This window comes from Lemur catta, chromosome 24 (assembly GCF_020740605.2).
Source record: "Lemur catta isolate mLemCat1 chromosome 24, mLemCat1.pri, whole genome shotgun sequence".
Taxonomy (NCBI): Eukaryota; Metazoa; Chordata; class Mammalia; order Primates; family Lemuridae; genus Lemur; species Lemur catta.
In genome coordinates this window covers 1,393,989-1,420,930 of record NC_059151.1, presented here as the reverse complement: position 1 = coordinate 1,420,930, position 26,942 = coordinate 1,393,989, and the positions used below count along the sequence as shown (strand labels likewise).

At 40.8% G+C, this 26,942-nt stretch overlaps 1 protein-coding gene across 2 annotated transcripts in view; it reads left to right on the top strand.

Moving 5' to 3' along the window:
* PRKG2 (protein kinase cGMP-dependent 2) overlaps positions 1-25,348 on the top strand; it is a 54,648-nt gene extending 29,300 nt beyond the window's left edge. The window contains exons 12-18 of one of the 2 annotated variants that reach the window (XM_045536915.1): positions 198-287; positions 2,374-2,515; positions 11,659-11,822; positions 14,444-14,566; positions 15,742-15,804; positions 22,166-22,232; positions 24,205-25,348. In XM_045536915.1, the coding sequence (XP_045392871.1) occupies positions 198-287; positions 2,374-2,515; positions 11,659-11,822; positions 14,444-14,566; positions 15,742-15,804; positions 22,166-22,232; positions 24,205-24,300 (745 nt within the window). In that variant the 3' untranslated portion in view covers positions 24,301-25,348. The remainder of the gene's footprint in view (positions 1-197; positions 288-2,373; positions 2,516-11,658; positions 11,823-14,443; positions 14,567-15,741; positions 15,805-22,165; positions 22,233-24,204) is intronic. The other variant, XM_045536916.1, reaches the window with a different exon arrangement.
* The last annotated feature ends 1,594 nt before the right edge of the window (positions 25,349-26,942 follow it).

The window sequence follows — 26,942 nt, the reverse complement described above, 5'->3', positions numbered from 1 at the left end:
GCGAAAGAATTCACACGAGCAAAGCAAGGCTGTAGGAAGGAGCAAAGAGGATTTGGCAAGAAGCCCCGCGTAGCTGTAGGATATTTGTATGGCCCTGAGGGTCCATGTTCAGGATGTCACGATTATCGTCTTAAGCAATTTGAAAAAGGTTTTAAAACTGGATTTCTAATAATAACTGTGTTTTTATGTCTTCGCAGATTATATCGTACTTTCAAGGACAATAAGTATGTGTACATGCTCCTGGAGGCCTGCTTAGGTGGGGAGCTGTGGAGCATCCTGAGAGACAGGTAACAGAAGAGAGTTTATGCACAACGTCCGCTCATCTCTGGGCTAGGAGGCTGTATTCGTGGCCATTCCAGGAGGCATGAAGGAGATCACTGGGAAATGACTATAAGAAAATACCACTTGATTAAATAAAACACTACTATAATAGCAATAGTTTCTTAGCTAAATTACAATCATGTCATACCCACACCGTAAGGAAGTCATTAACATCCCTGTTTCAAGGCTTAAAGAATCCCAGGCTAAGAGAGGGTGTGAACTATCCAACGTCACATGCTCGTGTGAGGCGGAGTCAGGTATAAACCCAGATGTTTCTGATTCCAAATCCAGCAAGGGGATAAGGAAGGGCAGGGCTGGGGAGTGGGTAGGTCCTCACTGAGAAGCAGAGTAAGACGGTCTGCAAAGGTTCAATTTTGCGAAAGTGTTGGTTTCCGCACAGTCCAAACCAAAGGTAATTATTGAGCACCACCTGTGTACAGCTCCGCGGTGGGCCGTGTGGCGGGGGGAGGTGGGAAGGGGAGGCAGGTTCTAGACAACGTAGACTTTTTCAACCAAAAGAGTAAAATGTTCTACTTTTCCTCCAATGAGTTTAGAGTTTACTTGAGGAGATGATTATGAAATTTAAAAAAAAAATGTCATTGTTTAATGCAAAGACTAAATAATGACACAGACTGTTGGCAATTTGTAATTAAATGCTAAGTGAGTACTATACATAGTAAGCTTGGGCTGGCAGGGAGAGAGAAAAAATGTGATGATAGAGGAAGAATTCGAACTAAGCTCTAAAGGGGACAAGAATTTGGAAGGGCAGAAAGGCAGGGAGACAAGTGTGTGGGGAAGCAGGGAAGCTGCGGTGGGATTAGGTCTCTTCGTGGGTGAGGAGCAGAAGGATTTGGGTGGCAGACGAGGGCAGCGGAAGAGGACGGGGAAGGCCGGCTGGCAGCGCAGTGTGGAAGTTAGTGCCAGGCCAGTGCCGGCGCCTTGTGCTCAACCCCGGCTGCACGTTGCAATCACGTGCAGAGCTTTCACAAAGTAAAAACGCTGAGCCCTGATGCCAGAGGTTATGATTCATTTTATCTGGGATGGCATCCAATAAATGCTTCTCAGGACACGTGAACCTGGATGTATGGCTGGAAATCACTGACCTAGGCAAGAAAAGACCATTGAACATCTGAGAAGAAGATAAATGTGTTGTCAGGAACGTTTGGTTGGATGGACTCAAATTGGGGGGGACCCTGGGAGGGTGAGGAGATTTTCATGAGACCTGCAAAAGCGTTAGTCTCTTTCCTGTTTGCTACATTAGGCAGATCTCTGTAGAAAATCTAAATCTTTTTAGAAAAAGGAGTTCCTGCCACCTGTTAGGCACTGCGCTTAATCCTGGAAACAACCCTGTTGAGTAAGTAGCAAACCCATTTTACAGGTGTGAATCCTGAGGCTCAGAACAACAGAACAACTTGCCCATGAATAGAGTAAGTGGAAGCAGAAGTCACGCCTGGTTTCTGTCACTCCAAAGCCACACACTTCTGTGATACATGCAGCAAATCACCACCACACTTAAAAAAAATTAACGAGAAAACTACACACAGTGCTGACAGAGGAACTCTAATCAAAGGTCAAGGGGTATCGAGCAGGAAAGAGTCACGGCCCCATTTCTACCTGGGTCGCGGTTACATGCTGTACAAACAGGAAATTAAAATAGTCACATGAGTCACTTTTTAGTCAGGCAATAAATTACAGAAGTCTAGTCCATGCCTTCCACTGAAATAGCTGCATTTCCTGTAGAGTGTGATCGATATCTAAAAAAAAGCCTTTGTTTTATTTTTCTATTTTGTATGTTCATGTGTGATTATCGGAAATAATTGTTTGGGTGTCGACATTTTCATTTTAGTGAAGTAGTTTATGTTTGTGTCAAGAGTCCTGAACTGCGTTACGATCAGCAAACGGCTTCGTCCGCAGGCAGTGTGAAATACATTTTCGTGCTGATGTCCTGCAAGATATTGATGTTGCATGAATTTATCATTCCGTAATTGCCACCTAGCACAGCACTAAAGACATGCATCCGGGGTGTTAAGAGAGGAAACGATTTCATTGCAGAGGCAGCTTTGATGAGCCCACCTCCAAATTCTGCGTCGCTTGTGTGACAGAAGCCTTTGATTACCTGCATCGACTGGGTATTATCTACAGAGACCTGAAGCCAGAAAACTTAATTCTAGATGCTGAAGGTTACCTGAAATTGGTAAGACACGTTTTCTCACTTGTGGTATCATAGGAGATATTCCCCCCTCAAAATGTCGTGTTACAATTGCAATTTTCAATTTTCTTTTTAATTTCGGTACAGCCGTTATTTTCGATTGGGAGGGTATGGTCTTTGCAACTGGCACACCTAGTACAGGGAGCAATGTTATGAGTATGTTCTTTTTGGCCTAAGAATTTAATGTTTCAATCATATTTGTGACTGCTACTGAAGATTCACATAACAGAATGCCTTTCCAATTGGGTTTGTTAATTATTTTTGCTTAATAATTTTAAAAATAATTTTTATTTCAAAATATTAGGGGGCACAAGTGTTCTTGTTACAGGGATGAATTGTATAATGCCGAAGTCAGGACTTTTAGTGTGCTGTTACCAGGATAGTATACATTGTGCCCGGCAGGTAAGTTTTTGTACCTCACCCTTAGGTTTTAGTTGATTCTTGCTACAGATAGGAACTGGCTACAAGGAATGAGGAGGCCAGGTGCGGTGGCTCACACTTGTTATCCTAGCATTCTGGGAGGCCGAGACGGGAGGATTTCTTGAGGCCAGGACTTTAAGACCAGCCTGGGCAACATAGTGAGACCCTATCTCTACAAAAATAAAAAAAAAAAAATTAGCTGGGTGCAAGGGTGCCTGCCTGTAGTCCTAGCTACTTGGGAGGCTGAGGCAGGAGGATCACTTGAGCCAAGGGTGCAAGGCTGCAATAAGTTCTGATTGCACTCTAGTCTGGGTGACAGGGTGAGACCCTCTCTCAAAAAAAAAAAAAAAAAAAAGGAATAGCGAGAGATGACAGTATAACTCCTGCCCCAAGATATACACTGTCTATAGAAAGTAACAGGATAAACTTATAAACGTCGGTAGTGTTTTTGAGATCTTTCAAGGTGGGTCTAACATGCACCCAAGGTTGGGAATCACATCGCTAGAGGACAGGCTGCTGAGGACAGACTTTCCTTGCTGTCATCCTCGTAACCCACTGATGCCCCCATGAGTTCCCTGTCATTCCACACTAGGGACAGAAATGCTACGAGTCACATAAACTGCTTTCGGTGAGAAACTATAGTAAAACTGGACAGTTGTCACTGAGGAAAAAAACAAGGCCCTTCAGACCCCAGGAGGGGACCCCACGAGGATGAGGAACCCCAGGCTGAGTTTCCCTGAGTCCGTTTTGATCATATTATACTTCAAGGATATTAAACCGTCGCTGAACTTGATATTTACAAAGATATGAAAAGTTTCTCCCTCAGAACTTTTACGTAAGGAACTAAGGAGAGCCACCACGTAAGCAGTTACCGTGTGCAGAGCTACTACGCCAAACCTTTCACGATTAACCTATTTAACAATCTGTGAAATAGGTTTTATCATCTCCGTGTTAGAGTTGTGTACTGTAGACGGAGGAATCAAGTTCATTCTGTGTGATTGCTAAGAGATTTCTCTCCGTGGTGAAGGTGTAACATGGAAGCCCTTTTATGGGAAAACTGGCTGACTTCCAAGAAAGGTTTTGATTGATTCCAGCTTTATTTTATCCATGAAAGGCAGCTTCGAGCACTGGTGAGGTACCAGCACAAGGCCTCAATCGCTTCTCCTCGCAGTTCCTTCATTGGCGGTGCCCCTTAGAGCTCTTTAAGGAAACGTTTTGGAGCACTGTGGAAGTAAAACCATCATGGGAGATGCAGACAGGCCGTTAGATTCATCTCTTCCTTCTCATCGCTATTTTAAAAAAACATCAGATAGCATATTCTGTATTTATAAGCACAGAGATCAATGCTTCTAACTTTCAGCCAGGCACGGTGGCTTATGCCTGTAATCCCGGCAATTTGGGAGGCTGATGTGGGAGGATCGATGGAGGCTGGGAGTTTGAGACCAGCCAAGGCAACTTAATGAGGCCCTCATCTCTACAAAAAATAAAACAATATAGCCTTACGCGAGGGTGCGTGCCTGTAGTCCCAGCTACTCGGGAGACAGAGGTAGGAAGATCGCTTGAGCCCAGGAGTTCAAGGCTTCAGTGAGCTATCTATGATGGTGCCATTGCACTCCAGCCTGGGCGACAGAGTGAGACTTTGTCTCTAAATAAATAAATAACTTTCCCGTTAGCCATTGTTATCCATTCTGCTAATTTATTTACCAGCCAGCTAAATGAAGAGTCAGAACTACAGTCTTTAGCAATAAAAAGTAAATGCTGAATATTTCCGTTTCTAGCTATCTATTAAACTAGAGATCCTGAAATCCTCTCGCTACAAAGCATCTACGGAATGCAACATGAAAAGCAGTATCAAATGCATGGCTGAGTGTATAAGACAGCACGGGAATTCCTCTGGGGCTGGGGACCGAGCGTGAGCAGTAGTGTCTGGTGGAAATCAAACAGCAAAGCTGCCACCTCGTGCGCACCCAGCAATCGTAGGTGGCCTGGAAGGCTTATTTTAGTATCCGTGCCCTGTCAAAACGGGAGACCAAGCTTTGGATCTGAGCAGTGTGGGCAGTTGAATCAGACAACATTGCATAAGGCTAGGCATCACAGAGATTAAACTCTCGGAGAAATAGAAAACAAGAAAAAAATTTTAAATTTGTAGTGACAGAGTAAATGCAAGGAAACATGCTTTTCTCATTACTGGCTCTTGGTAGAAGAACAAAAAGCTCTTTTCTAAGAATTCCTGGCCACGGGCTGGTCGTCATGGAGGTTGGGTACCCATTCTACACGGTTGGAAAAACCCAAGCAAGAATTTAAATGGAAATGAATCCATGTCGGTAGCATATCCAGGTTCCTAAGAATGAATATATATTCTCCCTGGAAGAATATATTCTCAAATCAGGACACAAAGAACTGCTGGAGATGAAGTTCCAGGGAAAGTGAGCTCACATTTTAAAAAATAAAATAAATGTCTAAGGAGAAAAGCTACCATAAGTATTAGTGGCCAGAAACAAAAGGAGCAGAATCAGGAACGTAAGTGCCTCATGTATTGGAGTAATCAGATACAGAATGTGAAATAAATACATCTAATGTGTTTTAAAACTGAGAGAGGGATAAAAATGAGTAAGGATAAGAGATTCTTCAAAAAGAGACAACAGTGGTGGAAAAAACTAACAAGTAAAGCATTTATTAAGAAATTAAGAATATAATAATTGAAATTAAATGTGCAAGGGAAGTTTTTATTAATGGTGTAGCTTGCATTTGACTCTCCGTTTGATGGGATTAATTATAACATATGTATAAACGTATGTGAAGACATTGGAGAGCAACAAAAAGTAGATATTCAAGCCTTAAGGAAAGGGAATCGCTTGGGTGACATTTAAACAGCTGATATTCAGTGGTTCGTTTCAGAACACTCCTCAGTATATAAGGAATGGGAAATAAACCTTTAGTTAACATCATACCTAACTGTGATATGTTGAACATTTTTTTCATTAGATTGTAAACAAGACAAGGGTATCTGTTCTTACTACTTTTAGTTAACATTGTAAGAGAGGTCTTAGCAAATGAAATAAACTAAGAAACAGAAATGAAAGGCCAAAGACCTAGAAAGGAAGAAGTTACCTGTCTTTATTTGCAGACAACATGAATTTTCATGTAGAAAAGCTTAAAGAATCTACCGATTTATGACTCACTCATACTCTGGCAAGTTGCTGCTGGCAGTGAGTTGGCTTCCGTGTTCTTCCTCCACCTGGGCCTTGTCCTGGGACTGGCCGAATGTCCTCAGGAGACGGCAGCTGACTCCCCTGGGGTGAGTCACCCATGAGACCAAGGAAAAGCTACAGGCTTTTAAAACCTATTCTGGGAGGTCACACACCAGCACTTCCACTCTGTTCTGTTGGTCACACAGGGCCGGCCCTGACTTGGTGTGGAAGAGGACACTTCTCAATAGCAAGAGAAGTGTATCTTCGGGGCTCTCTCGGATATTGGCTATTGTAGTAGTGAAAGTACAGAACCGAAACAAAGATAGAGTCTTAAAAGTTATCGAAGAGAAAGGATAGTTTACCTATGAAGAAAATAAAAATTAAATTAAAATAAAATAAAAAAATTAAGCTTTCCGCTGACATCTGAAAAGCAGCAATAGATGCCAGAATACAGTGGAATAATATCATAGAAGTTCTGAGAGAAAATAACTGAGAAACTTGAATTGCAAGTCCAGGGAAAGTATCTTTCAAGAAGGGTGAAATAAAGGCGTTTTCAAACAAAGATGAAGGGTATTTACTCCTACATGCTTAAGGATATGCTTAACGGAGAAGAAAAATGATTCCCGATGGAGAGTTTAAGATGCAGCAAGAAATGGTGGCCACAACAGTACATGTGTTGAATCATTTAAAAATTACGGCATAAAGTAATATCATTCTAATCATATCATTCAATACATGGTATTAAAATGAGAAAGTGCTAAATAACTGAAGAACAGCAGTGTGTATGCTGAGAGTAGGTGCAACTGGAATTAAAATTGGAGGAGAAAACGTCATTTTAAAAGAAGGCAGCAAAGGAGAAACAGGAGATCCAGAAAACAATCAAGGAGAAAGCACCAATTAAGGGAATAAAAAAGAAATCTAGCACATGCAAATGGACTTAACTTCCAGATTAAGAAATGATTGTCAAATAGATTTAAAAAAAAATAAAAATCAACTATGTGATGCTCACAGAAGACAGACCTAAAATAGGAGAATGCACAAAAGTTAGAATTAAAAGGATGGAGAAAGGTATGTCTGTGAAATATTAAATGAATTTAAATGCAGGCTTCATCATGTTAGTATCAGGGAAGAAATATTCCTTGAGATAATTAGGATTGCTATAGGATGATGAAAGGCCCATTTCGCCAAGGTGACATAAAAATCCTAATCGTTTAGTTACGTAATAAAATGCTTTTGTGCAGCTGATCTCTGTGCACTTTCTGGCTTGTTGCCGACGAATACAGCTGATTTGAAGTTGACGGAGCCCTAAGACGGAAAGAACCTGTCTTTGGGTCACTGCTTAGCTACAGATTTAATACACTTCCAGTGGAAATTCCAGCAGAGCTTTTCATGAGGCTTCGAAAGCTGATTCTAAACCTTTACGTAGAATAGCCAAAGGGCCAAAAATAGCCAGGAAGTTTCTGAAGACAAACAAGAGGGAAACTGCTCCCTCAGATATGAGAATTAATTATAATGCTGTAGCTCAACTAATTATTAACGGAGGTAACGCAAGCTTCCCTTCATCTTGCCCACCTTCTGCTAAAGACTCTCAAATATTTCGGCCAAATCACCATGTCTGCATAGAGCCTGGGCCGTTGCTATGGGAGACGCATCCATCCCATAGCTCAGCCTCTCCCACTTTCACATCCACCCCATCCAAGCCACCCATGCCCACCTCTCTCAGTGGTTGGACGTTAGCAGGACATTAAATCACCTTTGGTTGTTTGTGGACAGGATACACAGATTCCGTTTTTACCCTTGTCTAGACGTGGATAAAGTGAGTGTGCTGAAAATGCCACATAAACTTTTTTTTGGAATGTTATGTCTCCGTGAATCATCTGCCTCCTTAATTAGACTAGTTATTCTGTGTCCATTTTTATGTGACCGAGAGAACCAATATCTGACGAGTTTACTGAGCCAGAGAGAAACTTCTGGGAAGAAGCTCATACTTACTGGCCACCAGCTCCTACAAGACACAGTGCTGATTTTTCTATTTCTGAATGATGCAATCATTGCTGCAGAGTTAAAGTCATCTTTAAAACCTTCTAGTTTGTTAAAAATCTTTGGCGACGATGTTTTTAAGCTTTCAGCATAACATAAGCCTCCCTTAGTGGTGGAAATTTAATAAGACAAGGGCAAACCTGTGTACAACTTTTCCAGGTATTATTTTTGAAAACCTAGTTTTGCTCGTAGAATTTAAAAAAAAAAAAAAAAAAAGGAGGGGGGGATAGTCTTATTTTCTCGTGTCTTGGATTGATCCCTTTAAAACATAAGTCATTTCATGTCACACCTCTTCTCTGAATCCTACAATGACTTCTTAGAAAAAAAAGTTCTTTCTGTGGCTTAAAAACCACTCTACAGCTGGGTACGGTGGCTCATGCCTGGAATCCCAGCACTTTGGGAGGAGGGAGGATTACTGGAGTCCAGGAATTCAAGACCAGCCTGGGCAACATAGTGAGATCCTGTCTCTAAAACAAACAACAAAACACCCATAATGTGCTCTCGCTTCCCGCCTTTCTCTCCCTCACACGTGACGGCCCAGCCACGCTGGCCTTCTTGCCAGTTCTGGAAACTACCATGCATGTTCCTATCTCAGACCTTTGCCGTAGCTCTTCCTGCTGGCAGGGTCACTCTTGCTCAGACCCTTACAGAACTCTCGGTCTTATAGATTTCCACTCTAATCTGCTCCAGTCTCAGAAAGCCTTTTGATAGATAGTGGTATTCAGTAAATACTCATTGCATGAATAGATGGAGGAACACCACTTCCATGGTGGCACAAGACAGAGGTAGCATAATTTTATAGAAAATACATAGAACTTGACATAAAACATTTGGGACCTTCTCTATCGAGCATATGACTTTGTATAGGTCTGAGCGTCAGTTTCCTCTGACCAAATGGATTAAACCAAAGTTGATATGAGCCACAGAGAAAATGTTTTCATAAATCTTAAAACTTTCATATAACTGTTGCCATCTCTTTGGGCCAATATGCAAATATTACGAAAGCTAAACCAGCGATTCAAATGGAAAATATACCACTTTCAGAGCTAGAAAAACTCTCCTAAATAGCTGATGAACTTCCAGTCATCCTTAAAAGAAAGACTTAAATGCAAATTAAAAAAATGAGCTGAAAGGCTGTTATAAACCAACAAAATATAATGTCTTCATATACGCATACATACAAATACAGTTATAAGCATTGCTTTCTTGTCTTTTAAATTTTAGTCTTTATAAAATTAGCTGGATTTTCATGTTGGTCCTTTGAGGAATAAGTAGCTGAGCTAATCTCAGCTGGTTACAAGTTTTAATTTTGTAATATCCCCAGCCATCTCTTAGGTACAATCTTTGTGAGTCATTCTGCGTGGATGAAAGAAAACTAAAAGTCTGCTTCAAATTAGGTTGTTTAAATCCCTCTTTTCCAATAAGAAAATACTTGCAGTTGTGTTAGAAATACCAAAAAGTATTATGAAAAAGGTAAATCTCTAAGAAATTTATTTAAAGTAAAACAAAGATTTTAAATATTAATATTTAAATAAGTAAATAGGGGATGGATTTTATAGTTCACTGACTCATACATTTCTAGGTGAGGGCTTATCTTGATATCTTGCCTTGTTTATTTAGTTTTTGTTTTAGCCAAGATGATTGCTGTATTATTAGGATCGTCCTCGTGTCATAAAGCTATTAAAATGCGCATGTTGAAGTCCAGGAACAATCTGTGCGCCTGTTTACTGGAGGAAGGTGGAGGGCGGTTGTGTTAATTTAATATCTGTATATACTGGAGATGAAAAGTGTGTGCCGAGGGCTCCCATGGAAGGAAAGCAATTATTTGTTTTGCAAATCAGGATGTCAGTCACATGCAGTGCTTCAATTCGAGGCGGGGGCCTTCTGCAGCTGCAGGCTTCCTTCTTATCTGTTCTGGGCATGGAGTTACTGAACAGAGTCTCAGAGAGGTGGACGGAGGGTAGCACTGATTCATCAACCTGGGACCGTTCCTAATCCTCAGTTGCGGCCAAGCTCACCTCCTACGAACATCTTCCCCAGCCATCTTCTTCCTAATGTTCTCGAAGTATATGGTTTTTTTTTTTTTCTTTTCCTCTGAGTTTATACTCTGTTCTGTTACGTCATATACACGTTTCTGATCATATTAAGGAGGGGAAACCTCCAGCCTTAAGGCCACATGTCGCCTTCTAGGTCCTTAAATGGGGCCTTTTGACTGAATCCAAATTTCTTTTTCCTGTTTAATTTTTCATACTTTATTCTTTGTATTAATAGCTTAAGAAAGTAAAATCTTCCCAAGTACTGATTTATAGGTCATGTCTGTAAGTGGCACACAAAAAGTTCAGCTCCACACAGAGTAACATTCAGTGATCAACGTAAATGCAATTTTAATCCTTATTTTAAGCTACGTGCAATAATAGTTTAATACAATGAGCTGCATACACACAAAGCCTGTATATCCTGAACTACGAAAGTAGTTCCCGTAGACACGTATGGTTTTCATCAGTGCACATTTCCACAATGAACAGGGACTTGCGGATATGTTAATAAAACACGACCCTAAATGCTTGTCTTGCCACGAACGCCGTTCAGTTTTTTGACTCTATGATAGCTGACCCATGTGCTTTATGTATTCCGAAGTTTTTATATAAAAGTAGGCTGAGAAGTTATTATTAACAGAGTGAACTTTTTTGTGTTTCTTTTAAGGAGATGATGTAGGAAAATAAAGGTTTTTACAAGATGTTTATCTGTTTTTAAAGATAATTTTTTAAAAATATTCTTTTCTTCAGATAACAAGAATGATTTTATTTTTTTTTTTGAGAAACTGAAACGAATGTATGTTTTTAGAGTAAGTACGTTAATGTAGATGCCACTGGCCGCTCAGCTCCCCGAGAGGGACCGAGAGTTGTGCAGACTCAGCCAAAGAGGGCCGGGATGGCGCGGGCTTCGCCCTGGGAGGCTGAGCGGGGCAGGGTGCAGACGCTGTGTGCACGGGTTTTTAAAGACTGTCCGGAGTTTTCAGCCCCGCTTCTTCTACTATAGTAGTAGCCCCTGTCCCCAACTCTCAATTTTGTTATTGTTCTTACTTCCACGATGGAGTTTTAAATGCACAGGGGTCCATCACTTCCCCCTTGTCTCCTCTTCCCAGTGAATACCATCACTGAATTGAAAACTGTTTTGGTCTTTCTTGCCTTGAGTGTCAGACTTGTGGTTAAGACTCCTGTTTGCTAAACCTTCCTCTTGTCCCCTCGGGTCATGGGCGTAGAGTATGTGCCTGGAACTTTCTCCAGTGCACCTAAGTGCACACCTGATCCTGCACAGGGATATGTGTGAGTGTGTGTGTCTGTGTGTGTGTGTGTGTGTTCGTGGTGTGGAAGGAGGGCCGGGGGTGTAGGAAGAAGATTTGGGAAGTAAGAGGGAGACCGAAAGAAGGGCATGAATTTTATGGTCTCTAAGAATTTCTTTGATGTTCTTTGCCAGGTTGACTTTGGATTTGCTAAGAAAATAGGATCTGGACAGAAAACGTGGACGTTCTGTGGGACGCCGGAGTACGTGGCTCCTGAAGTCATCCTCAACAAGGGGCACGACTTCAGTGTGGATTTCTGGTCCCTGGGGATTCTGGTGTATGAGCTGCTCACCGGCAAGTAGGTGCCTTCGGGTTTCGTACGGCCTCTGCTTCGGGGCAAAAGTAACTTCCCAGTGATACAGTTTATAGTCATATAATTTAGGAGCTTAACATGTTGGAAACATTTTAAACCATGATGCCTTTTCCTCTTTGCATTATTTCACGTACGGTGAGCTTGCTAGTTTATGCCACGGAGAAAGGATTCAGGAAGGAGGAGGAAAGGAATATAGAATCGCTACGGTTTCCCTAAAATGCCAAGGCCCGTTATTATAGATGATATATTACGTATGTGAAGGTTTTGATAATGTAGCATAAGAATAAGACAAGGAATGAAAGTTCTGGGCTGTGTCGTTGTTGCCTCTATTTTGTAATTGGGGAAAATAGCAATCCTAATTCAGTTAAATCCATTGTGCGATTAAACCGAATTTATCCGTGCTCGTCCATCTTCCCAGCATATCATGAACCAGAAGTGCTAAGAGAAAGCTCAGTTGTTGGATTTAAATTCTAATCCCTTTGTCAGCCCCTTTTTAAAGGTGCTAATGAACAGAGACAAGACTCCACGGGGGTTTTAGCAGTTCAAATTGAATTGTCATCCCCGCAGAGATTAAAGGACTGTATTAATGAATCCAGGATCTCAGACATATAATACACACACACACACACACACACACACACACACACACACACACATGCACATATATAGGCTGTATGTAATACCACCTCACATTTGTAAAGTATCTAATAGTTTTCAAAGCACACGTGTATCATCTAGTTTAGTTTTTGCAAACTTGTATGGAAAATAAGATAGGCATTTCTATTATTATTTTATGATTTAGATTTTTGTTATGATTATTTTACGACTTAAATTTTATGGATTAGAAAACCAGGTGAGAGAACTACCTGCCTGAGACCAGTAATCTGATCCCAGGTCTTCTGACTCTAAATGTGACTCACTTTCCATTACACACGTAATGTGTCTGTGATATAATGCTTGGACACACACGCACAGGAGTTAAAGTAATGTTCGTGATGGTTTTATACGTCCACTTCCCATTAACTGATCTGCTTATGCCTGTAACCCTTTGTAACCAAATATTCTCAGTCTTCATTTCGGAGAGGAATCGCATACGCAATAATTTAAGAAATATGAGAATGAGTCCGTTGGTGGGGATACAGCCTTAACACATACTTTATAAAAAGAGAGTCTCATGGAATCTTTTTGAACTTTTTACACTGCAAACTTCAACATTAGATTTCCTGTGGCGACATTGAACATCTTTGTCTGCATGCATCGAGCAAACAGATATGAAATATCATTTTATATTATCTGTAATCATTTTGAAATATTCACTGCTTAAGATTGTACAGGAAAGAAGAGAAAATTGCCAGGCAGTCATTCAGAGAGGAAAGCCGTTTAAGGTTTTGGGCACAAGGAATTCTATTTCAAGAATTCGTTTCCTCATCCCTGGGAAATTTGTCAGCTGCATTTCTAAGAGTTACTGGGTGGTTAGTGCAGGTAGCTGGAGAATACACATCTTGGTCTCCATCAGCTCGAATAAACTGTGAGAAGGAGTAGGGAAATAAAGTGAAGAAATAAGGAAGGGGGGGAAAAAAACCCAATAACTTAGATTTGCTAAGTGGCCTTGAGCTGTCATAAAGAAGTTGGGAAATTGTTTCTGTAAACGTTTTCAGGGTAGGGCACTAATCCCCTTCATGAGGGCCCCACCCCATGACCTAACTATCTCCCACAAGCCCCACCTTCAGATTCCGTCACGTTGGGATTAGGGTTTCAGCAGAATTTGGGGGGACACAATCATTCAGTCCACTGCACAGTGCAAATCGCTCTAGAATCCAGCTGCATCTCATCCTTTTCCCCACTGCGGTCCTGGGCCTTCTCCCCCCACCCCCCACTCTCACAGTTCGTCCCCCCCACGTTATAAACAAGCTTACTCTGGCTGCGGTAAATTAGAGCATCCTGCTCACAGTGTATTCCCAGGTCCTTACCATGGCGCATTAGTTCTACGTGATGTTTCCTTCATCTCTTACCGTCCTCTCCTGCCTCCTCACTGCACCTGCCACGCTGCCCAGCCCGCTGCCCAGCCCGCTGCCCACCCCGCTGTTCCACCCGCTGTTCCAAGGCTGCCCGGGACCACTCCTGCCTTCTGGCTGCCTTTGTACTTCCCGTCTTGAACCCTCTGCCACAGACAACAGTGCGGCTCGTTCACTCCCTCTCATTACTCAGACCTCTGCTCAGCTGTCAGCTTATGAGACGGGATTTTCCTATCTACTCTGTCTCACAAAACATACCTTCTCTCTGTCACTCTCTGCCGCTTCTTTAGTTTTTAGTGATCATCACCACCCGATCAGTTACCTGTATGTGTGTGCATGTCCTTTGTTAAGTGATATGAAACTCATTAAATGATTTTCTAGAATATAACCAGATTTGTTATAAAATAACAGATGAGAGAGAGACAAAGAGAAAAAGAGAATGATGAGAGAGAGAGAGAGAGAGATGGGGGAGAGAAAGAGAGAGAGAAAGGAAGGAAGGAGAAAGAAGAAAAGGAAGATAGAGAAAGAAGATAAGTCCCAAATGTGTCCCCGACTCTGGTCTTAGTGTGTCCTCTTTTGAATTCTTTCTAGCCCCCCCTTTTCTGGGACTGACCAAATGATGACCTACAATTTGATTCTCAAAGGAATTGAAAAAATGGATTTTCCTCGAAAGATAACAAGGCGACCTGAGGATTTGATTCGGAGGCTTTGCAGGTGAGTGTGAAGGTTTCCGGTGGTTTCTGTTTCTGCACATTTGAAAATTAGATATGTATTTACATTTTGCACTTCTTTATGTAGCTAAATGATACATTTTCTAATTTGTAGTCTAAGTTATCAGTTTGAGTTTCCCTCATTTTATAGAAGTACAGTGCCTACTTATAGTTTGAAAAGAGATCTAAATTTTCAAGTTACTTTTGGGAATTATCTTTTTCTGGTATACAGCAAAATGGAACCACAAACTTTAGGGTAAAAAAGGAGAAATTGATTTACAGTCACGTTATTTTGATAGAAAATCAGTGTTGATGATGAAGTGTTACTACATGGCCTCTTTCATCTCCATTTTTAAATAAGTACTCCTTTAGTCTTATTTTAAATTACTCCCAAATTTCTAATAGACATTGAAGGTCATTTGCTTAAACTTAATAACTGCATTTTGGTGCCTTTTTTTTTTTTGAGACAGGGTCTTGCTCTGTCACCTGGGCTAGAGTGCCGTGGTGTCAGCCTCGCTCACAGCAACCTCAAACTCCCAGGCTCGAGCAATCCTCCTGCCTCAGCCTCCAGAGTGGCTGTCACTACAGGTGTGAGCCACCACGCCCAGCTAATTTTTCTATTTTTTTGTAGAGCTGAGGTCACGCTCTTGCTCAGGCTGATCTCGAACTCCTGGTTTCAAGCAGTTCTCCAGTCTTGGCCTCCCAAAGTGCCAGGATTACAGGCATGAACCACTGTACCTGGCCGTGAACTTTTTTTAAGCATTAAAATTTAATAAATTTAGAATGTAAGTCCTAGTTGTGGGTTGCCAGTAGGAATTCTTGCATGCTACTAAGATTCCAGCTTAGATGTAAATGATTCCCTACAGCTTTTCCTAGCTTTCTTAGCAGAGTTAGCAAGATAGCGTCCTCTGTCCTTTTAAGCATGTATTCATGGCTCATTTAAAGCATTAGTTTATATATGTGTGTGTGTGTGTGTGTGTGTGTGTGTGTGTATGTTCCTAATTCAAATTCAGTTGTCTTTTTCATCTGCCTGTACTAAGATGTCTGGTCTATAGTAGGAACTCTATGAATGCTGTTAAATGTATTAATAAATTAATTAACAAATAAATGTTACATTTTAATGTAAAATTTACGGAAGCATAATCAGTATACACTGTCTTTTAAAAATTATTCTTTTAGGCAAAATCCAACAGAAAGGCTAGGAAATCTGAAGAATGGAATCAATGACATTAAGAAACACAGGTACCTAGTTACTTCTTTGCCCACAAAAACAGAAATTTCTAGAACAAGGTGGTAATCTGGACAGCTTCTCTCGGGAGGCTGCAGAGGTTCCTTTACAGACTCAATTCTTTTTTCTTTTGGTTCATTGGCTTTTATGTATGTTTTACTAGTTGTAGTTACAATAATCAATCTCAAAGTGATTTCTCTAATGCTGGAAATTTGTATCAAGAAAGAGTGAAGTTATAAAACAAGTTACAAAATCATATATTCAAGTCATGACAACTTAGCTTTTTAGCCATTGTTATCTTTATCATTATTATTTCTTAATATCTTGGATTCTGTAGGGGAATTAAGTTCAAATTGTGGCGTTTAATTTGTAAATAAAGTGGGATATAGTCATTGTCAATATTTAAGACAATGAGTCAGCTAAATCAGCTGTTAAATAGTATTCTATTTCAGTTTTAATTAATAACATGTATTTATTTTAACTATAATTTTCCTTCAAATATCTCTCTAGATTCTGAAGTCTCATGTTGTATTTTACTTTTTGAGTAAGGGACACAGAACCTCAAACCATTTTTATCCTTGTGCAGTAATCTAATGTGCACGTTCCCACTTCTGCAAGTTTTTAACCTTCAGAACCACTAATAACCTCCGTGAGATACCCTCTCTGATTCGATTAAACATACAAATACAGAAGTTCAAACCTTCAAGATGTTTGCTTGTGAAGTCAGCACCTGGCTAGGTCCTGCAATCTTCACGATGTTTTCCTTTTGCTTTCAATTCACAGGTAGAAAAATATCCCTCGTAAGAATACACTGCACGTTGGTAGGACAGAAATACATCTGGGCATTTCATTATTGAAAACCTTTGAGTAAACTGACCTGTTCACTTTTAGAAATGAAAACGTCTCTCGATGTTTCATTCCTCTGTGGGTATTTTCGCTGAAGAATTAGGAGCACATCAACACAGTGTGAAAATAAAGGCAGAGATACTGTTGCCAAATAGAAACGCTATTCATTTTCCTTAGCAGCAGCGGTGCAGCTTCAAAAAAAAAAAAAAAAAAAAAAATCCCCCAACCTGCCAGCGCTGCTCCGTGTATTCATGAACTTGGTAGAAACAAAGCCATGCAATCCACATGGTAAACTCGCATCGAGCTCTGCCTTCAGGGCGTATTAGGAAGAAAATGGACGCAAGCGTAGATTTTATAGACATCAAAACGCTGTTAGTCCTTTACCATCCTCCGCCATCCTTGACTTCCATGGGAAGGAAAGCTCATTATCTGTCTTAGATTCCAATTTCTCTTCTTCCAGCGCTGCCTGCTGTTATCACAATTTCTTTTCTCATTATAAAGTGACACATAAACACGCCGCTCTGCTCGTATTGAGGAAACCAGTGTCTTGTCAATTAAAGCTGCTCTTCCCCCTTTTCTCTCATTAAAGAAGAGCCTTCATGTTTGGCTCTGCCGTTGCTGGGACATAAAAGCGATATAATTGCTAACGGGCTCCAGCTTTATCTTTTTCTTCTTATTTACCTGAGGCTCATTTAAATGTTGCCGTCAAATTGTGACTGGGGACACGTGCAGATGGCTGCTAAAGGGTGTTGTCACCTCACGTGGTAATAAAGAATTCTGCATTTCCTTCCCCGCAGGGATTCACTTGCCTATTGCTTATTAATGGCCAAGACTGTCTTTGCCACCCGTAAGGTGGAGTCTGCGTGCAGGTGTGGAGGTGGCTGAGAAGGTACCCCCGCTTTCCACTGCCTTCCCGGGAGCCCAGAGAGCTCCAGAATGTTATTTCATCCTGTTTTCACGGTGCTTTTTAAGCTATAAAGCTAGCTAGGGAAAAACCCAGAAAAACAGATTTCTCTCTCTGCCGCCAAATAGGAGAGTTTAAAAACCTTCCACGAGGCTTTAAGCTTTATACCTTCCCTACCCAGTATATTCTTAAATTAAAAAAAAATTATTTCTCAAGTTTGCCATCAGATTTTCCCACTCTTCTCTAAAGTAAAACTTCTATTTTTTTTTTTTCTTAGCGAACTAGTCACTTTAATTTTTCATTTAAAAACTATCCAGTTAGCGGGGAGGAGGAGATGGGTAGATTCACACCTAATGGGTGTGGTGTGCACTGTCTGGGGATGGGCTCGCCTGTAGCTGTGGTTTGCGTGGTACAATATATGTGGCCAGAGCATTTGTAGCATTGTAATATTCTGAAATAAAAAAATTTTTTTAAAGTACCCTGTATACTCAACAGATGAAATAAAATTTAAAACCTGCCTCCTAAAAAAAATTAATTCAGTTAAACATGGCATATAGTTATAATATATGGATTTGTCCATACTTTAAATCATCTTTCCTGAAAATAATTACAGAGCTCTTACAAATTCTGTTTAGAAGCTAACTTAAACTAGGCCTCAATTGTACCTCCCAATGCCTATCTTAAAAACAGGCTAGTGTACTATATAATTAAATCTTTCCTGATGGGAAGAGGAAAAATTTATTTCGATTACGGGCCTACCTCATCTTATTGCACTTTGCTTTGTTGCACTTCACAGATTTTGCATTTTTTACAAATTGAAGGTTTGTGGCAACCCAGCGTCAAGCAAGTGTATCAGCACCATTTTTCCAACATCATGTGCTCACTTGAGGTCTCTGTGTTATGTTCTGGTAACTCGAGCAGTATTTCCAACTTTTTCATTATCATATCTGTTACAGTGATCTGTGATCAGTGATCTTTGGTGCTGCCGGTTGTTGTTGTTTGGGGAGCCACGAGCCATGCACACAAAAGAAGCCAAAGTTCATTGACAAATGTCGTGTGTGCTCTGACTGCTCCCCCAACCAGCCATCCCCCCATCTCTTGCCCTTTCCTCTGGCCCCCCTATTCCTTGAGACACAAAACTATTGAAGTTAGGTCAACTCACAGCCCTGCAGTGGCCTCTAAATGTTCAAGTGAAACAAGGAGTCACACATCTCCCACTTTAAATCAAAAGCTGGAAATGATGAAGCTTAGTGAGGAAGGCGTGTCAAAAGCTGAGACAGATGGAAAGGTCTTTTGTGCCAAACAGCCACGTCAGGAATGTGAAGGAAAGTTCCTGAAGGAAATTAAAAGTGCTACTCCAGCGAACACAAAAATGAAAAGACAGCAAAACAGCCTTGTTGATGGAGAAAATTTTAGTGATCTGGATAGAAGATCAAACCAGCCATAACATCTCCTTAAGCCGAAATCTAATCCAGAGCAAAGCCCTAACTGTTTTCAATTCTGTCAAGGCTGAGAGAGGTGAGGAAGCTGCAGAAGAAAAGTTTCATGCCGGCGGAAGTTGATGCTTGAGGTGTAAGGAAAGAAGTCATTTCCGTAACGTAACAGTACCAGGCGAAGCAGCAAGTGCTGATGGAGAAGCTGCGGCAAGTTACTGGGAAGATCTAGCTGAGATCCTTGATGAAGTTGGCTGCACTAAACAACCAATTTTCAATGCAGATAAAACAGCTTCTTTTGGAAGAAGATGCCATCTAGGACTTTCATAACTGGAGAGGAGAAGTCAGTGCCTGTCTTCAGAGCTTCAAAGGACAGGCTGATTTTCTTGTTAGGGGCTTCATGCTGCTGGTGACTTTAAGTAGAAGCCAGTGCTCATTTACCATTCCAAATATCCTCGGGCCCTTAGGAATCATGCTAAATCTACCCGGCCTGTGCTCTATAAATGAAAACATCAAAGTCTGGATGACAGCACATCAGTTTGTAGAATGGTTTACTGAATAGTTTAAGCCTACTGTTGAGACCTACTGCTCACAAAAAAAGATTCCCTTCAAAATATTAATGCTCATTGACAATGCACCTAGTCATCCAAGAGTCCTGATGGAGACGTATAAGGAGATTAATGTTTTCATGCCGGCTAACACAACATCCATTCTGTAGCCCAGGGACCAAGGAGTAATTTTGACTTTCAAGCCTGATTATTTGAGAAATACATTTCATAAGGCTGTAGCTGCCGTCATGAGTCCTCTGATGGCTCTAGGAAAAGTAAATTGAAAGCCTTCTGGAAAGGAGTCACCATTCTAGACGTCAAGAACATTTGTGATTCCTGGAAGGAGACCAAAGTAACATTAACGGGAGTTTGGATGAAGTTGATTCCGACCCTCATGGATCAGACTTTGAGGGGTTCAAGACTTCAGTGCAGGAAGTAACTAAAGGTGTGGCAGAAATAGCCAGAGAACTAGGATTAGAAGTGGAGCCTGAAGTTGCGACTGCATCGCTACAGTCTCATGATAAAACTCGAATGCATGGAGTTGTTGTTTCTTATCTATGAACAAAGAAATCAGTTTCTGGAGACGGAATCTACCCCTGGTGAAGATGCTGTGAACATAGTTGAGATGACAACAAAGCACTTAAATATTACATCAAGTTAGCTGGTACAGCAGCAGCAAGATTTGAGAGGATTGACCTCGATCTTTAAAGAAGTTCTGCTGTAGGTAGAACTAAAACATCCTCTCCAACAGCTCCACATGCTACAGAGAAGTCTCTCGTGAAAGGAAAAGTCAACCCGTGTGACAGACTTCACTGTTGTCTTATTTTTAAACATTGCCACAGCCACTCCATGATCAGTCATCCACCATCAACACTGAGGCCAGAAGACCCTCTGCCAGCCAAACGATTGTGACGCACTGAAGGCTCAGATGATTGGTAGCATTTTTTAGCAATAAAGTATTTTTTAACTAAGTTATGTATGTCTTTTAGGCACAATGCTATTGCACGCTTAATAACCTGTAGTTTAGTGTAAACATAATTTTTATATGCACTGGCAACCAAAACATTTTGGTGACTCACTCTGTTGCCGTGGTCTGGAACTAAACCCTCGATATGTCCAGGGTACACCTGTCTTTTAACATTACCTTTAATATTTCTCGTCTCTGAAATTATTTTCAAGGGTAGCTTCTAAAAATGAAGAAGGAATTTATGTGCCGTTGCTGCTAATATTTCTTTGGCGAATATTTTTGACACACGCGTGCATGCTGGTAAATGTCCTCGTAGGTCAGGTGGTGACAAGTGCTCTGCAGGAAACTCATAGGCTCTTTGGTTCAGCAGAGTAACGGTAATGACTTTTCTTACTATTTCTATAGTGCCTTCTGGGTAGAGAGCACTGTAAAATATGTTAGATGGAATTGTTGCAGCATTTGGTGGCAAAATAAAAGAATCTGCAGAACTGTGTACCTAGAAATCCCTCAAAACGGAGCCTGGGTTTGTGCGAAGAAGCCCTGGAGGAAGGAGGGGACTCACGGCAAGGAGGGGACTCAGGGGTTTCACGGCAAGGGCAGGGGGTGGACATGAAGCAGCTGGTGCTGCCGTCTGACTCTCACTATTGGACTAGATTTCCAGCAGCTTTTGCCAAAATGACATGTTGGTTAAGAATGGCGTCTGAGATGGAATGTACTAGAGCCTGCTCTGTTTTTAGTTCCTTTTCTGTTGCTAAGCTTAGACTTGGAATAGGAAATCCAGGCAAAGACTGACCCAAAACCAACTCCGGAGGTGAGAAGAGACTGAGAAAGGTGGAAGAGCCTAATTCCTGGGATGGCCCGGCGGGTAGAGTACAGGAGGCGAGGATTGGTCAGGTTCTGCCTACGGATAGAATTTGAAGCTGGCACTGCTAGAATTATGGACTGACGTGAGAGAGAAAATAACTCCAATACCTTTGGTTGAGCAAGTGGAAGTGTGGAGGCAAGTTCGGTGGAGAAAATTTGGGTTCCAGGTTGACCCTGCTACCCGCCAGATGCCTGTTGGACACGTAGGTGGGAGAGCATGAATAGCAGTTGTGGACGTGGCCCGTAAACCAACAGGAAGGTCTCTGTTGGAAACAGAAATTTGGGAGTGATCAGTACGTAAGAGCTGTTTAAAGCCACGAGACTGAATGGGATTGCCTAGAAATCGAGAGCAGTCGTCAATGGGATGCACAGAAGAGGAGCCGACCTCCGCTAGGAGCAGAAGCGGCTAGTTCAGTTCAGGTTTGGGAGACACGGTGGCACGCAGAGTGGGGGGGGGGCAGACGTGCTGGAGGGAGATGGCGCAAGTTCTCTCTTTACGCTTCAGTCTTCCCAGGGAAAGAGGACGCGACATCATCATTTGGGGGTGAGGATGGGAGGAGGATGTGGAAGTTTGGGGAGAGAGGACCAAGTACGGGAGTGTGACAAGAGTGGGCCAGGGAAACCCGGAATGATCGCTGGGCAGCCTGAAGTCGGTGGGCGTGGACTGAACGTGGTGCCAGGCGACCAGCGTGGGTGTGTGTCCCCCCAGCCACTGTTGCAGGAAGCGAGCAGGTGACAAAGTGCATTGACGGCTTGACACGGAGATAGTTTATCAGGCGGATAACATTCCTCTCTACTTTTCTCATTTCTCAGGTGGTTAAACGGTTTTAATTGGGAGGGACTGAAAGCACGGAGCCTCCCGTCACCTTTACGAAGAGAGGTATCGTCTTTACTACTCTCTTAATGCTTTTCTAGGGATTTGGTTTTGCAAACAGGTTTTAGGGTGTGTGTGCATGTGATAGACTTTAGGTGTTTTTTTTTTTCAACGGTTTTCCTCTTAATTACGTGAAACTGTCATCGTAATTGTGATTGTAGGGACAAAGTTGCATTGCCAATTTGATGGATATTAATTAGCTCACTTCTCAGGAACCAATTACCCTGCAAATGCCACCTAAATCCCAAAGTCGTCCGTGTTGGTCAGGCTGATAGATCCCTTTAGAAATTAATGTGAACCATATATATATATAATTTAAAATTAAAAAAAAAACACTAAAAAGGTTAAAACCCCCTACAATTAATTTTAAATATTTACCACAATATATACGAACAATTAGCACTTCAATATGTTATGGATATAAAATATTAATGAGATGTGTTACATTTACTTTTTCATACTAAATTTTACAAATCCCAAGTGAATTTTACTCTTAGGGCACATGTCAGTTCAGGCAAAGTGCGTTTCGAATGCTGAGTCCTATGTGTCACTGGTGGCCTCGTTGGATGTCACAGCTCTAGAGGAAGCAGAGCATCAGCTAACTGGAGGGAGAACGACTCAGTAATGGTCTAGGTCAACACTCTGCCAACTTTATGCTCGTGTTTTCTTTAAAAGAATTATGCAGCTCATGTCTCCTCTTGCACATTTTTAGACTGACATGTGAATTTGTTCAGCAAAGTTCAAATAGTCATAGAGAACGTAATTTCTAGTACGTTATAAATATTGACATTTTAAAATAAAATATTACTATTGCTTCATTCCTTTCAGTATATCTACTATCATCTAAATGCCATTGCGATTTGAGACCCACCAGCCATTTAAAAAAAAATACAGACAGGACTATCACATCACTCTCTTTTCTCTATGTATTTCCATTCCGTTTTCCTTATAAAATTTCATCCTAATGTAAAATACTTCTAGGCTTGACAGTCTTTCTTGACCATTCTGTCAGTGCCTCTAAAATTTCTTAAAGTTTTAAAAATTTCTGTGACAACAGAAATTTCTGTGGTAACACAAATGGTTCTTCTGTATTCGGTTATAATGACATTTCTAAAGCAGGCCTGTCAAATGAAATCACATTTCTAAAGATAATCATAAAATAACATTTCTGACAAGAAATGATTTAATGTGCTTATGGATAAATATTATTTTTAAAAAATGGGATCAGATTCAGCATCAATTCTAGCCATTTTTACAACCGTTATTATAAATCTGCAAGTGCTAAGAGTTGGGTTTACGTATGTAGATGGGAATGGATGGTTTGTTTTAGCACCGTCACTTTGAGCTCCTTTTGGATGATCCCTGCCCCGGGTCCCCCAAGACATCATGACCTAACATAAACAGTATTTTTAATGATCTTTTAGCTGGTAATCAGTTAGGTTACTACTTAAATTTGTTGGAAAGCAGAGTTGGAAACCGCTTGATTTGCAAAATAATTTAACACCAGAGTCATTTTACTCTTTCGACAGGGTCACTAATATTTTGAATTGCCCCTTTGGCATTCTGGCTACTTTATAAGGATCCCTTAACCATATAAAAATCCAGGATCGGTAAGAAACCTTTATAAAGTGGAAGGAAGACTCTGGCAGAATTTGATTTTTTAATATGTGCTTTTAAAGTATTTTTTTTCAATTAAAACATCGACCCAACTTGTCACCTTGAGGAAATAACTCCTCATACCAGCTAGTTCCTATGGAATGGAATCCAGTGAGCAAATCCATGTGGTTCTAAAGGGGAGAGTTCATCATGGAGCTAAGACGGTGACTTAGGAATGATGACTGGTTGTCTTTCTCTTGTGTGCAGCTCACAAGTGGCTGCAGTATGAAATCCGTGTTCAGATATCGCAGGCATGACACCCATATGCTAGCACGCTTAGTCAATGTCATCCTTACCTTCGTGTTAATCCTTTCCCCACTAGCTCAGTGGACCCACAGATCACAGCTACTTTGACAAGTATCCCCCTGAGAAGGGAGTGCCCCCGGATGAACTGTCAGGCTGGGATAAAGACTTCTAACGGAAGCGAAGATGATTACTGCCTGCACACTACCGAAGAGGACTATCAGGACCAATAATCCAATGCTGATTATTTCTCTCTTCAGCGTATTATGACATCTTTTGGAAGACCAGTAGGGAGAAGAGATCTCTGCCCAGGGGTTAGAGGAGAACGGTACGGAGGTGGTCCTGAATTGCAATGTCTCATTGAGATGCTGTGAATTATCCGTGTATTTCATTCCTTGCTTTTCTCAAACGTTGAAGGCTATCCCGTTTCCCTTTCCACAGCCAGCACCGTTTTTGTTCACGAGGCATAGTTTTCTCTGCAGTCTATTGCTCCCTCCCAGTTGTATTCTTCTCCTTTGAGACGACTAAGGTTTGGAAAAAAAAGGGTCTTGCTCTTGAACAGTTAAAGTCATGCAAATAAAAGGAAGAGCAGGGTGAATTTGCCCCAGCTCTCAACAACTCCGTAGAAGCCTTGTGGCATCTTGAAACGGTGGTTTGCAGAATCCTGGTAATCGATAGAAGCTCTTGACTTCCCCTTGCGTTTAGCCTGGAAATATACTAACATGCTTCTGATGCTGGTCGGAGACGGGCAAGTTTGAGTATTAGTGGTGCTTCCTCGTAAAGTAAATGAGTCAGTTAATCCAACCAGGTGATTATATTCTATTGTGGAACTTAGAAAAAAATAAATAAAGCAAAAACTATTTTTCTTTTTTTGATGACCAGCTGTGATATCGCAAAGACTCTTCAAAAGCCTTGCGAAAGGTGGTGAAAATCTGTGGTTAAAGCCTTTGGAAAGCTTTCACCTCATATGCTAAAATATTTTCACAACCATTAGAAGATATGCCGGAACATAATTGTGAAGGCTTTTCCTTCCCATTAAATACAGAGGAGAATAAATTCTAATAAGTAAGGCCGCTGACTTTTTGAAACTCTGAGTTATTTTGGCCAATTTTGCGATTGTTGCTATTAATGAACCAAAAGAGTATAGAATCACCACGATTAACTTTTAACGAAAATCCCATTGGCAAAGGTTGATGCACTGTAATCACTGCTAAGTTAATAGCTCTTTTTAAAGGCATTTGAGTCATGGTTGTGTTTATGATTTTAGATTGTTAAGGTAGGCGAGCCACCAGAAAAGTGGTAAGATTTTAGAAGTAAAAGGAACACCCAGCAACGGCTCTGCTCCTGTCTCTTCTTTGCAGTCTTCCAAATAATAAACAGGATGGTTTCGATGGCATTGGACCCCAGGACCTGAGAACTTTGCTGGTGAATGTTTACATGTACTGAACATGATCACACCTTTGCCCTCTTCCCACAGTGGATGGATGCAGAGCTTTTTCTTTATCTTTTAAATCTGGCAGAGTAAAAATAACGTCTAAGTTCTGGCATTATTCAATCTTCTGGCTATATCTTCATATGATGATGTTCTATGTGGAAAGCAACGTCTACCTAGTACCTGCCCATAATTTCATCATTTGGAGAAAGTCAGCTATATATTTCCTGAAGAGTTAAAACCACGATTTTTACATTTTCAATTTCCACATTTAGAATCCTTTTGCTGAACCAAAGAGTTTTTGTTTCTTGGGGTAGTATTTTTAAAGAATATGTATTGTACATAGAAGAATCATTTTTAATAGGATGGACATAACCTGCTGAAAGAATTTCTAAGATTTTTAAACGATTTTTATTTGCATTGGGTTGGTTTGTACTGTATGGTTTTCCATGTATATATTTTAAAATTACCAACCTATAAAGATAGGAAATTTATGTATTGGGTGGATATCAGAACTGTACAGTTATAATGGCAATGCTATTCTCAAATGAGTTTAATAGTTGTCATTAAAAAAACTTACGTATACTATAGAAAAATAAAAACCAACTTAGAGTATTACAGATTTATTTTGATTGGCCACGTGGAATCCCCACATGTGATTTTACTGTGTTTCTTTTACAAAGATAAGGAAAGGAGAGATTAAACCATGATATAATCCCAACTCCACTGTTGCCTAGCCGGCTGACCCTGGGAAAATGACTTAGCTCGTTTGAGTACGAGATTTCTCACCTACAGAAAGAGGCGTCATAGAATGATACATTAGAGGCTTGTTTCAGGGATTTGATAAGATATGTGGACCCTCTTTTGCCCGGTTTCTGTGAAATAATCAATGCTGCATAGCTGGGAGCTGCCATTACTATCTCTATTAAAATTAAAGGAGCCTTAATAACCGTTGAGTTCTGGACCTTATGTGTCATTGGCATCCGCACGCAGAATTATACCCGTTAAATCCAGTATCTGTCTTTTTTTTTCCTTTTAAATCATGAAGTAAAGATGATTGCTCAGATATGTGTAGAAGATGAAGAGTTAGCCCTCACCAAAATGAAGTGCTTTCTTAAGCTAACCTAAATTTTAATTTTTATGAATTAAGGACACACACACACACACAAGGAAATACAGAAAATTATTCCTGTGTATTTCTCATCATTAAATCATATTCCTCATCATTAAATCATTCCTGATCTCTCTTTTCTAGGGTGGAAAGTTAATTTGTGATTGCTGAGCTGCTTCCATGTAAGGTCAACTGTCTGTCCTTTTAGTCGTTTACTGTTTTCTTTAAATATGGAAATGTCTGGAGGGAGGGAAGGAGAATGTAGTAGTGAAAA